Consider the following 13,822-nt stretch of genomic DNA (forward strand, 5'->3'; position numbering starts at 1 on the left):
GACTGAAGTGCTTAGGGTTGCCAGGTGTCCGGTGTTCTACCGGACAGTTTGGTATTTTCTGATTTTTCCAGCTGTGCACCGGATGGAAGCCTGGCATGGGCGGGGGAGAGCGGCTGGAAGGTGGGGCCACAATTGGCGCTAGGAGCCTGTGATTGCACAGAAGCCTGGCAGGGGTGGGGGGAGTGGCTGGGACTCCCAACCACTCCCCCCGTCCCCACCAGGCTTCCTTTGCACCCAGAGCAGCGATTGTGGCCCTGCCTCTCAGCTGGGATTCCCAGGCTGGGAGGCAGGGCCACAATCACCACTCTGGGCACATCAGAACAGCGGCATTTTTGGACAATTTTTTCACCAAGTCAATTTAACGAAATTAGCAAGTCTCAAGTCGAGTCTCAAGTCACAAACAATGAACCCGAGTCGAGTCTCAAGTTGAGTCATCTAGGTGACTTAAGTCGGACTAGAGTTCAAGTCGTGGGACTCAAGTCGACAACTCTGCTGGATGCAGGCCCCGGCTTGCCGAGGCTCGGTTCTTTCCCCCATCATTGGGGAGCCTGCGCTGGTGCTCCATTCCTCCCAGCATCTCACTGCGAAGGTGAAGCACACAAAAGCTACCTAGGCCCCCCCAAGTCTCTGGTGTCTGAGGGGAATGTGGGGGGTGTCATTCTTCTTCTCAGTCAGGGGGCCACATCAGAGACGGTTTGTGTTGGGGTGTTTTTTGGGGTTGTTTGTTTCTCACTTATGTGTGGCCACTAACTGATTTTTCTGTGGGGCAATGGCCTCCAACCCCCAAAAAAGGTCCCCCATCCCTGCAGTTAAAACACCATGATGCTTCCCTGGTGCCCTGGCCATAATATTAACCTGATTAAGCAAAGTTGTCATAGCCTTACCCACCAACAGATAAGATCGACACAGAATTTTCCAATTCCTGGGACTTAATCATGATATTAACTGGATGCAATCTGGTTATAATGTCATTACCCCTAATAGACACCATTTTAGGAACACTTCCTTCCCACACTTCAGTTAAGTCAGGAACTAACTCCGGGAGAGCTGACAAATCCTCAACTAGCTTATGCTGAGAGGCTCCTTCTGTCTGCTCCATGGGGCTGGACATATACTTGTTGTCAGTAGGCATGCTGCTGTTTTCAACAGACACACAACTGGAGAAATTCCCCATAGGCAATTCATTGCCTTAATAGACACAGGTTTAGGAGCACTTCCTTCCTGGTCACATCTCTCCTTACAGGTAGCAGATAAGGCATAGGGAATACGTTCATATTCCCTCTGTGACTGGGTTGTTATATTATCTTGACTGAACATAACTTTAGTATCATCCCCAATTAAAGAATCTGCCAGTAACAACTTCCTCTATCAACTATTCCATTCTAGGTAGATTCTGAATAAAGGCACATTCTTGGTACGCTTAGAGTACAATATTGACACTCATCTGGAAAATAATTTTCCTCTGTGACAAGACTTGCTTTAACTAGAGTGATGCTAGAAGCAGTACCTTGCCCTGAACCACTTCTGGTGTTGAGTTTAACACTCTTTAAGAATTCCTAATGATATTATTACACCCAAGTACATCATAAAGTACATCTTTCCTTTTTCTACTTGGGAATACAGAGTGGCTAAACCATTCTGAAGTTTGGAGTGAGGATTTTACATAGCCCATGTATTTTGAACAGGATATTTACAGCAGCTTGTGAACTGTGGACATGAGAACTGGAATATTCCAGTAGCACACCTGCTCCAGATATAGAGGTATTATAACCTCTTTACTCCTACTTGACATTCCCTTGTTTAGGTATCCAAGAATCACATTAACTTTTTTACCACAGCATCTCACTGAGTGCTTATGTTCAGCTGATTATTGATCAAGACTACCAGTCCCTTTTCAGAGTCACTGTTCTTTCTTTGCATCACCAAGGGAGTTCCAAGCAGTTACAGTTCTTCCATCCCATTGAAGGCAAAGGTGGTTGCAAAATAGTCACTAAATAGTGATACTAATGCCGTGTTAACACTAGACTTGATCCTCTGCTGCCATCACTGAATTTCCATCTCCAGTAGCAATGGCAAGAGCCGTAGTAGGCCAGGGCTCTGGTGGTCATTGGTGATTTAACCACCCTCTTTTCTAGAGCTGCATTGAGCATTTTTAGGAGACACAGTTATTGGCACTTTGTACTACAAGTTTCATTGTTGTTACTGCACCAATGACAGGAACAGTGGGAAATTTCAGGAGGAAAGAGTCTAGGGTGGACACAGCTTGAGGGCATAATTTGCCTGTAAAAACTGACATTTTTACAAAAGCTGTGTTCTGTCATGGTGAACATGAAGGAAAGAACCAACCTGACTCTCAGATTCTAGATTGACTTTGCAGGGCTGGCAGTTGAAGGTTGGGGGACAGACATCCTTTTCACTTGAAAACTGAGAATATTTTATATGGAAATTACTGAGCCAATAAACACAAGTCACAAGGATTTTACACTTTTACAGAGCAAATTGTCAGAACCAAACTGAATGTTAACTTGGAATGTTCAAGCTTTTGTAGATTTAAATCAGGATCAAGATCTAAATTCCAGATCATTTCAATCTAGGGCCATTTGTGCTCAGTGTAACTCAGATTATGGCACTGAGTGCCATGTATGTTTCATGCAGTATTTTAAACCTGGATTGGGCTACTTCCCTTTTGGGGGGGGGAGGGGTGACACGGGCAGAGGAGAGAGGTTTGGTGCTTCTTTTGTTTTTCAATTTCTCTTGTAATCTCAAAATTTAAAATGATTTCAATTAAGAAGAATATGACAGACTCATCAATCCATTTTTATGATGCAATTTTAATTTTTTTAATAAGAAGAACAATGCTAAAGTTTAAAGTAAATTTGTTTCCTTGGTCAAAGAGAATGAGCACACAAAGATAGAAACTGGCAAACATTGCAGAAATGATAGACAGATTTAACAAAACATTGCATGAAATCAGCATTGTAATAAACTCTTGGTTCCTTATTTTATTAAAAAATAAAATGTCGTGGCAGTAGTGTTCTGAACACTTACAAATAATACTATTAAAAACAACGAGGAGTTCTGTGGCACCTTAAAACAAACAGATTTATTTGGGCATAAGCTTTTGTGGGCAAAAATCCACTTTGTCAGATGCATCAGTGGCTTTTTGCTTATGAAAGCTTATGCCCCAAGGGTATGTCTACACTTGCACCCTAGTTCAAACTAGGGATGCAAATGCAGGCATTCGAAATAGTCAATGAAGTGGGGATTTAAATATCCCGTGCTTCGTTAGCATGATCTCGCCGGCGCACTAATTCGAATCACAGCTGATTCGAATCAGGAAGTGCACACCGGGATGTGTTAGTTCGAACCAAACCCCTTAGTTTGAACTAATGTTACTCTTCAAAAAATGAGGAGTAACGTTAGTTCGAACCAAAGGGTTTGGTTCGAACTAATGCATCCTAGAGCGCATTTCCTGGTTCGAATCAGCTGTGATTCGAACTAGCGCGCTGGCGAGATCATGCTAATGAAGCGCGGGATATTTAAATCCCTGCTTCATTGACTGTTTCGAATGCCTGCATTTGCATCCCTAGTTCGAACTAGGGTGCAAGTGTAGACATACCCCAAAAAATCTGTTAAGGTACATCTAGACTGTGGAGTTATTTTGGGATACTAGAGGTATCCCAAAATAGCTATTCCATGTCTTTTACACACGCCTGTTATTTTGAAATAGATTTTGAAAGAACAGGCATGCTATTCCAGCATCCCTATAATCCTCGTTCCACAAGAGTTAAGGGATGTCTTGAAATAGCACGTTATTTTGAAATTTGGTTCTGAGTAGACAATGTCAAATTTCAAAATATGCTTTTTCAAAATACATTTTAACACACAAATTGCATAGCACATGCCAAGATAAAGGTGCTGTCTAGATGCACTCTTATTCTTTAAGGTGCCATTGGACTTCTTGTTATTTCTGCGGATACAGAATAACACTAATACAAATAATACCGTTCATAGGCTTCAGTTAAACCCAGGAAACTTTATTTGTGCAGTATTAGTTCATTGGATAGAACAAGTTATTTGACAAGTAAAAGTAACTTTTGAAAAACAGTTGAAGGAGGCGCCGCATTTAATTAACTAACTCAATGAGCAAACTCCAGGATTGCTACGTCTTTGTTCCCATAAGTGATACAGCACTTGTGGCAGTGTGATTGGTTATACATAATGCATTTGAATGATGTCTTTTCACATGCAAGATTGTCATGCTGGTTTTTTCTAAAATAAAATATTCTGTACTCAAATGCCAAAAATGTAGGCACAATGTGTTTTGATGCAGATGGCTTCAATGCCACATCAGTTTATGATAAATAGCAGAGAGGGCTATTAACATGCTTTTCAGAGCTCAAATTAAATACTACTGGCTGTAACCAATGGCACTAGAACATGCAGCTCACTAGTCTTGGGAGCTTTTCAATAGTTCATAGCTGCTAATTGTGCAAAATATGATAACTCATTAAAAGTCTATTTGAAATTCTGCAACATAGCGGCTTTCACTGTACTGCAAGAGTGGCACATTATTTTAGATTAGTTCCACTTCAGATTGAAGGAGAAAAAAGATTTTGATGCCCCCTCTATTTTTTAAATGACATTCATCTTTTGCGGTTTGCTGTTGTGTAAAGCTCTGAGGAAATTTTAAGTTTAATTAACCTTTTCTATGGCACATTTCTGCCAAGGGGCCTGATTCTGGCTGTGCTCAGTCAAAAACTCATGCTCACTATAGATGCCACAGTGATAAAACATGGCATAAAAACATGGTTAGAGAAGAGAGATTAGATAGAAAGGATCATGACTTTGATTTTAGTAAGCATTTTGGATAATTTGGGAGATCCTGCCTGGCATTTTTAATTGGTACCATTTAGAGGAGGCTATAAAAAGCCTTGCTGAGATATGAGCAAGTAACAATTTCAGTCTCTACACTGAGGCATATTGGGACTGCTTCCTTCCTGCCCCTCATGGGGTCAGATTTTCAAAATTGAAGCATCACCAGCAGTTTAGATACCTATTTTTAAAAATTAGACATATTATTTCAGCACTTATGATCCCCAGTTATGGACCAGGAGCCCATTGTGTGAGATGCTGTTCAAATGCCATGAAAAGATGGTCCTTGTATGAAAAAAGATGGTCTAAGTAATCTTTTATAGGTAATCATTATACAGTAGATAACACATAATAATCCATTTGCCTGCTGTAGTGATGGCCATTAAGTTTTTTTTAAGGCTATAAGAATATCAGAATAGGATATCATCCCAATTAACATTTTACAAATGTCAGGAAAGACTTTCTAATGGAAGTCCTGTAAATTGTGCAAGTGGTTGCTCCGGGCATCTAGCACAAGAAGAAAACTGAGCACTTGCCTTGACGGCATCATTCACTGAGGGTTTTACTCTTTGGCAGGTCTTGGCATTTTATCAAAAGGGAGTTATTAGTGGAACATCACCCACAGTCACAGTGCTTGTCAAATACAAGAACCTAGCTTTAAAAAGAATGATGATAGCATAATTTCTGTCAAATGTTGATTGTTAGGGGCTAGATTGTGCCATTTAGGCAGAACTCAAGTAAAAGATGGCACAAAATTGTACCACTCTAGTAGGGGCACCAGGAACCATTATGTTTCTGAACTATTTAAGGCTTCCAAGTACAATGATGAAGCACAACTTACTACCTACCCTCCACCCCATCCCTGTGTTCCCAGACTGGAATTCAGTCTAGCCCTTATATAGGCAATGCTACCGGGGGATGATCCCATGCCTACACTCTGCATGGGCTAAAGTCCAGGCATAATCTGTCTTTTAAAGAGGAAATGGATTTTTTTTCACCTTGAACAGTAGTGCAAGTTACCTAATGGGTGATGCTGCACAAATGTGCAGTGGGAAAGCCTGTCCTCTGGTTCTTTGGGTACACATTAGTTCTTCCTTAAACGGCATTAAATTTTCATCCTTATTTCTAATGATCCAGTTTCACATTGTTCAAACCAAGTTTTCTACTTCTTCAGAACCTCTATTTTGAGTATAATGCATTAAATGAAAGATATCTAAGGACATGGAAAAAGGTGCGAGTAACACAAGGCTATTAAAGAGTGATTACTACTGTGTAGAAATGTTTTGTCAATGGGCTTAGAGTCTGTGCTCCTTTTTCATTCAGAGCTTCCGCTGCAGTCCAGGAGTGTTTATGTTATGGAAAAAGTAAAGGATACAAAGGAGTGAATGATTCGTCAAGTCTGGAGCTGATTGTAAGTCCATGAGTATTCTTCTATATTCTGCCCTTATGCTAGTCTGTCTGACAAGTTCAATGACAACTTGAGCTTTTTGAACACACAACTTACATGCAGATATGCTTAGAAGTCAAGTGCTGTATAGACCTGGTCCTGGCCTCTGTAGAGCAGATTTTTCTCTGGCCCCCTCCCTTGAATGTGGACGGTGGCAGCTGGAGGCAGGAAAATTAAGCTGTAGTAGAATGTTTCTAATTATTTTGTGCCATTTTCCAAGGCTTTTCATGCTTTTGCTTTTTCAGTGATGAAATGGTAACGTTTACATGGTACACATGGAAGGAGGTGAATTGTCATGTATTTTCATTGCAGAGCCATTTTGGCACTAAAGCAAGACATTTTCACTGAACATATGAAAAACCAACAGCAAACAGAGCAAATATAAGCCATTCCTTACTTTGTACCTAAAAAGCACAGGCGTGGTTGATGTAAATTGGCATAGCTCATCATTCCTGCAGTTTTAGTACTTGTGCATTTCATTATGATTATGTTACATGTCTGTAACCAGAAGGCCACCTCACCTGGCCTAGAGAAAAGTTAATTGGTTCTTTGATATCCATTTTGGATTCAGTGAATAATTGTACAATTACATTACCTTAGCCAACTCTTCATTGCGCTGCTGAAGAATGAGTTCCTATGTTATCATAGATGTAAGGTAAAAAAATGTAAAACTTAAAGGCATCAATTTCAAGACTTCATCCTCTAATCCATAGCATGAGTGGGAGTTTTGCTTGCACAAAAATTCCAGATCAGGTCTTTATTTTTACCCTGATCATGCAGTATGCATGGAATTCAATAGGAGCATTTTAGCTATCACCAGGTATTGGACTGAGGATTTCTAGGACTGAACATATGGGACTCATCAGAAGGAGTTAAGGAACCAGACTTTATGGATAGCACTGTGATACTCTTCTTCTGTGGATCCAGAACAGAGGGGACATGTAACACACACCATCCTGTGGGTTTCAAGGGGAAGTCTGCGAGATCAAGTTCTTTGTTATTGCAACCTAGTCAACATGAAACATTCTTATTAATTACATTCATATTATTATTTTTTTACAATGAAATTAAAATAGCTCTTGCCCTACAGATTACATAAAGGGAAGTATTGTAAAATATTTACAAAAAGAGATTTAAAAAAAATTAAACCAACATTTCTGTTTTCTGGGTGTTGGTGAAGGACTAATTAACACAGGCTGAAAGGAAATCCATAATGCTTTCTACAGTTGATGTTATTAACTGTCTGCATATATGCTTGATAGAGGTTGAGGCAGTCTTAGAATTTATTATTTAGACTTGGAATGTAGAATCCAGCCAGTGAAAATGGCCATTTATTATAGTGAACAGGAATTCTATGGAGGGAGGATTGTTTTTAAAATATGTAATAGAAGCTTAACTTAAGAAATTTTACAAAGAAAAAATTAAACTATATACAAGATCCACAAATACTTACAATCTTTTATGTACAGATAGAGATTTACAGTAGGCCCCCGACTTGCGATGCAATCAGTTCCTAGGGAAGCGTCGCAAGTGGAGGGCGTCATAACTTGAGCCCTCATTTATGATAGGTAATGTGCACCATCATAAATGCAGGCTGGGGACCTAAGTAGGGGGTTTTCGGCCCCTTCCACACTTACAAAAATGGTTGTAAGTGTGGGGATCAGAACTCCGGTGGTCATGCGTCGGGGGCCTCCTGTATTTATTTAACTGTTAGAACACCAGCCTGGAATAGTTATTTTAAAATCAGAATTGGAGCAAAAACTAATCATACTAAACCCAAATGTATTATTGAAAGAAGGAAGGGAGAGAGATCTACTTCTGCCCCTAAGAATGGGCTACTCAGAATTAATCAGTTCAATTAGCACTTTTAGAGTGAAATCCTGGCCTCATTGAAATCAGTAACTCCAGAATTCCATCCTGAATATTTTATGAAAATGTTCTTTGAGGTGAAAGTCATCTCTGTAATTATCCCTGTGCAAAGAGCCGGCATATGACCAATTCACCACATAATCTCACTTAAACTCTTTGGAAAAAGTAAAAGGTCCATCCCTCTGTGCTAAAGTCAAACTGACTGAATGGACAGCACCTCAGCAATAGAGTCTCTTCAAAGGGGTGAATTTCACCTCTAAAGATTAGTTTTGGTGTAAGACTTATTCTGGAATTGCATTTTTAATATGTCTACAATACTAATAACATTTAAAATCAAATCAAGAAGGACAACATAGTTGAAAAGACCTCAAATAGTCTCCCAAAAGAAAAATCATCACAAAAAACCCTGAAGCATCATTCTCATTCCTCTAGTGACCTATACAAGGTAATTTTCCATTTGTTTTTTGCTGACATTTTGTTAAAGTACAGGCAGTCCCCGACTTACGTGGATCCGACTTACGTCGGATCCCTAGATATGAACGGGGTGAGGCAACTCCCGCACATGCGCAGCAGCATTCCCGGGGCTCGCTCACCTGGGTCCTAGGATCCTCCTCCTCGGGCCGGCTCCGACTGGGGTCCCGGAGAGCTGCCGGGCAGAGGAAAAGTGCCTCCCCACGCCCGCTGCCCCCCCCACCCCCCTGCCAGCAACAGGCTGCCCCCTCCCCTGAGTAACAGGCTGCTGAACAGCAGACAAAAGCAGCCTCTCTGCCCCTCCTCCCCTCTATACATGCTGGGCTCCCTGGGCAAACAAAGTCTGCACCAAAACAAACAAAGTGCAGGCCTCATTGTGTTAGCAAAAAAAGGACCCTCCTCCTAGAACCCTGGGTGGTGTTTGGAAATAAAGCTATTAGCTCAAAGCATGGTGCAGACCTGTTTGGTATTTGATGAGTAACTCCTTTAGTCCTGAGTTTGTCACAGGGACAGAAATAGATGTGCAATCTTCTGAACAGGGTAACAGACAGCAAAACAAACATTAGAGAGGAATTAACCTTTCCCTATGCTATCCAAAACTCAAAAAAATGTTTGGCTAGAGTTTCCCCTACATATGTACCAGTTCCGACTTACATACAAATTCAACATAAGAACAAACCTATAGTCCCTATCTTGTATGTAACCCGGGGACTGCCTGTATTGCTAAATGAAGAGAGAGTTTACTATGGAAGAACTGTGTTAGTCATCTAGTTTAATTGGATTATTTAATTGATTTCAGGTTTAAATTAAAATTAACAGTTGTGTGATAACATACTATATAAAAACTTGTTTTGCTTACCATCATTGCAAAAGTACTCAAGAATAAGAGTACCTTGTGCTGCAAATAGCCTCACTGATTTCATCTAGGTGCCGTGAGGAGTAAGGTAACAAGGTACTAAATGAGAGTAAGGATGGCAGAATCTGTACCTTAGGATAAAGCATTTGTTCAGACCTCTTTTAGCCAGTTGCAATGAAGATTTTGGAATCCATATATATCTTAGTAAGTAGTAATGAACATGAATAGCCTCGTTAGTTTAATTTGGGATCTCTGATGTATGTGCTTACCAATGTGAGTAATAAATCCAAAATTTGACCTCTAATTTTGAAAGTGCAAATGTAATTAGAAAAAGTACTCTGTAAAAATGTCAAAGTCCTTTTCACATCTGCTTCCAATGAACATATAGGATATTTGCTTATTTGATTAAGAAAAATATTATTATTTTTCATTTAGTTCTGCAGAGTTAACACAGCAGTGTGAACTGCATGTTATTTTAGCTCATGCATCATCAAATGATAAACTGAGCTCCCTCTGAATTATTCTTAACATTAGCTTGACTTTCAAGTTCTAAGCTGACTTTTCAGGACAAAAAATCTGAATCAATAATGTTGTGAAATGAGCAAATTTAGTGTCACTCCTGAATTCCCTGAGCACTCACTGATTTCCCTTAGACTTTGATGGATGTTACACACACACACACAGGAAGAGACCTACACACACACAACAATTCTATATTCAGGATCTTGGTATGGAAAAATCCAGGGTGCAAGTTTTAGAGCGTCATTTCAAAGTATGTTTTAAGGATACTTACTAATAGTTAAATTAATTTATAGACAACATTGGGATACATTTGTCCAGTTTAAATCCGTGAGTGGTCACTGAGTGTACCTCTCTTTTACCATCCTACAGAAAATGGTTAGATCTCTCCAAGATCTCTGTCCACTTAGTTTTCATCAAAGCAGTATACATGCCAAATAGGATCGAGTGCTTGAGAGCACATTAGCAATACTAGGAAATAGTGGCAGAAGCTTAGAAAATCATCAGATATGTCACTTTGCCATACAGTTTTGACTTTAAATAGATAGGATGGCAGACAATAAAAACCATTAAAGTGTGTTTGTTATTTGTATTTGTCTCTGAAAATAGGGTTCCATATTTAATGTGTTTTAATGACTCCATATCTAAGTTGCTCAGTGCACAAGTTTTTAACGTTTTTTTAATGGCCAGCCCAGTAAACCCAACCTGGAGTGTTAAAAGGCAAGTTGACTTCCTTCCTTCTCACTTAGCATAGCTACTGTAGTAATAAAGATGATACATGTCAATTTATGTAGGCTATAGCAAAACTGTGAAAGTGTAACCAATTTTGTAATTTGGCCTGCATGTTTGCTGTTAGAGGAGGTGAAACTTGCAAAGTAATGAACCCAACTTGAATTTCAGACCCCTAGTCTGAGTTTGCAGAGCTGGTCAAAAAAACTTCCCCTTTATCTCATAAACTGTGCATATCTGAGGTAGAATAACACTAAGAGACCTCTGACGGAACCTCATACTGATATTTGTAGAGCAAAAACAACAACTGAAACACGCAACCAAGGGTGCCATTTTGGGAGGTTGAAGGGGGGCCAGGAGTGCGGGGGTGGGGCGTGTTCCTTCTAAGCTGCACAGCAGCACAGCTTCACAGGTGATTTATCAGCCCTGCACAGTCAGTCAGATTTGTGCATAGAGCCCTGAGCCTCTGACTGGACAGGGCTGATAAATCACCTGTGAAGCTGTGCTGCCACACAGCTTAGAGGGAACACTGGCAGGAGGGTGGCGGATGGGACAGCAGTAGTCATGAGTACCAAGGTGCCATTTTGGGGGAAATGCCTGTGCATACCAGGACACTGCATGCTTTTCTTTCCATTCACCTGACTATCAGAGAGCAAGGAGAAAGTACATGGATTTTGTGAATCCTCCTGCCCCTTCCCTTCACCAGCATGCACTGAAGCCATGTACTTTCCCCTAGCTCACTGATAGCCAGGGCAACGGGAAGAAAAGCAAGCAGTGTCCTGGTTTGCACAGGCATTTCCCCCTCCTGTCCTCCCAAAATGGCACCCTTGCAAGCAACCACATCTGCTCCATATACAGGAAACATTTAAATATCTAAGATGAGGTTTTCTCAAAAGTGTTCAATATTGGTTAGATGCTGCCTCCACTGAGAGTTAGGTCAATGCTGAGCACTTTTGAAAAGTGACACTGTTAGTGACTCCCCTTCATTTTACCCAATTCTGTTTGGAATTCATTGTTACATATATTTTTGGAGCCTACAGCTCTCACATGACTTATATATATTATATATAAAATTAAGAAGGCAAGATTTATACATTTTATATCTACTATTTCTGTACAGATATTTTATGCCTATTGCCTTTCAGTATACACACAACTCTACCTAGTACTAATGGGAATTCTGAGCACATATTAGAAGAAGAATCCTCAAAACTACTATAAACATGTAAACAATTGACTAATTACATTGTATCATCCCAAAGAAAAAAAGAGAGCAAGAACATATACAGAACACAAATAGAATAAATAAAATGAGGTGGAAATATATGAAAATCCCTGTCAGGAAAGGCATTAGTGTTAAAATTCTCTGGTAAGACAAAGTTCTCCTCTATAGTACACAAGGAAAATTTGTTTCTCTATCAGTACATGCTGAGAAATGCCAAGTTTGACATACAGAGGATAAGCAAAATATCTACATCAACTCCATGTACAGACATGATAGGAAAAATTGCCCTCAGCTTTAACTACTAGATCTCTAAGCAAATGCATTCATTATGTTTTCTCAGAGCCAAATTCTGACCTTGGATAAAAGTGCATGACTCCCACTGAAGTCAGTAAGTGCCTCATCCACATTTGGAGGACAGGGTTAGTCTCTCAGAAATAAAGCAGCTGGCATCCATGTTCTACTTTAATTCTGAAGCTGATTTTAAATTGGTATCTTGTATAAATTATGAGTTTAGAACAGTGTTTTATCAAGATGACAGGATCACAGTCACTATATACCATTCAAATCGAAAGCAAAGAACATTAGCAAGAATGATTGTAATCTTATAACTATATCATTGGAGTGCTCAGTGGCACTCCTTTGCATTCACCATAACACATTTACAAGGTATCAGTTTTGATTTGGTCATTGTTGTTTAAAGCAGGAGAAGGCTTGCTCTTCTGACCTTCAGTCCCTCCTTTGGATGTGTCCTGAAAGAAGAGCCTTGGCATCCACAGTGACATTAGGATTCTTTTATATTCTTTCCGAAAATTCTGGTTAAGAAGTCCGTATATTATTGCATTAAGGCAACTGTTGAAGTAGGCCATGAAATAGCTTACAACAAACAACCACTCAGGAATTTTTGGTGCCATTTCCGAAGGATTAATAGCTACAGCTAGTCCAATGAAATTCAGTGGTGCCCAACAAAAGGCAAAGATCACAAAAACCACAAACATGGTGAGAAAGTTTCTGAAGTCACTTGGCTTGAGTCTTGGTTTTGTTTCTGATTTGACTCTTCTTCTTACTTGAATCACTAAGATCCAAATCCGAAAGTAGCAGAAGCTCACAATAGTGATAGGAACTATGAAATGAATTATGACAACAGCAATGGTGTAATAGGAACTAGCAGTCTGAACAAATGTGCAAGAATAAATGCGTGGATCATACTCTAAAGATCCAATGAAAAAATTTGGCACAGTTGCAACAACTGTTAACACCCAAATTAGGCAAACATATAGCATTGTGTTCCAACAGGTATACACTTTGTCATAAGCAAAGCTATGGCATATGTAGCAGTATCTGTTTATTGCAATTGCAGCAATGTTGAAGATGGAGCCTATTACACTTAGTCCCATCACAAAGCCACTCAGCTTACAGTGCATTTCACCCAAAGACCATCCATTGTGGAAAATGGCCAAGAGCACCAGTGGATACGGATACAAGGCCACCACCAGGTCTGCCAAAGCCAGGCTAACCACAAATGCATTACCTATGAAAGAAGAAAAAAGAGGTAAATGAGTATATTCATATTTATGAAAGAGAAGAAAACAGTTTTAAACATTTGTAACATGAACATGTTCAATATACTAGCAAGAAGGAGCTATTTCAGTAGCTACCTGTCTGTACATGAGATCTAGCTCTGCCCTACAAAACAAGTTATCACACAAATGTCAGCTGTGCTGAGCAGCTGGTGAATACCTTACAGCTGTTAGTGACTGTGCTTAGACTGGTGGATATTTCCTACAGTAAATGCCTTACTGCCAGCATCAATTTACTACTCTACCACCATTTA

At 39.9% G+C, this 13,822-nt stretch overlaps 1 protein-coding gene across 1 annotated transcript; it reads right to left on the reverse strand.

Moving 5' to 3' along the window:
- Positions 1–10,270: 10,270 nt before the first annotated feature.
- On the reverse strand, positions 10,271–13,534 carry LOC102444642 (melatonin receptor type 1B). The gene has a single exon (XM_075919372.2). It carries the CDS (start codon positions 13,410–13,412, stop codon positions 12,651–12,653), a length of 762 nt encoding a protein of 253 aa, XP_075775487.2. The 5' UTR covers positions 13,413–13,534; the 3' UTR covers positions 10,271–12,650.
- Between the last annotated feature and the right edge of the window lie 288 nt (positions 13,535–13,822).

Source organism: Pelodiscus sinensis, chromosome 1 (genome assembly GCF_052426305.1).
Source record: "Pelodiscus sinensis isolate ZL-2025 chromosome 1, ASM5242630v1, whole genome shotgun sequence".
NCBI lineage: Eukaryota > Metazoa > Chordata > Testudines > Trionychidae > Pelodiscus > Pelodiscus sinensis.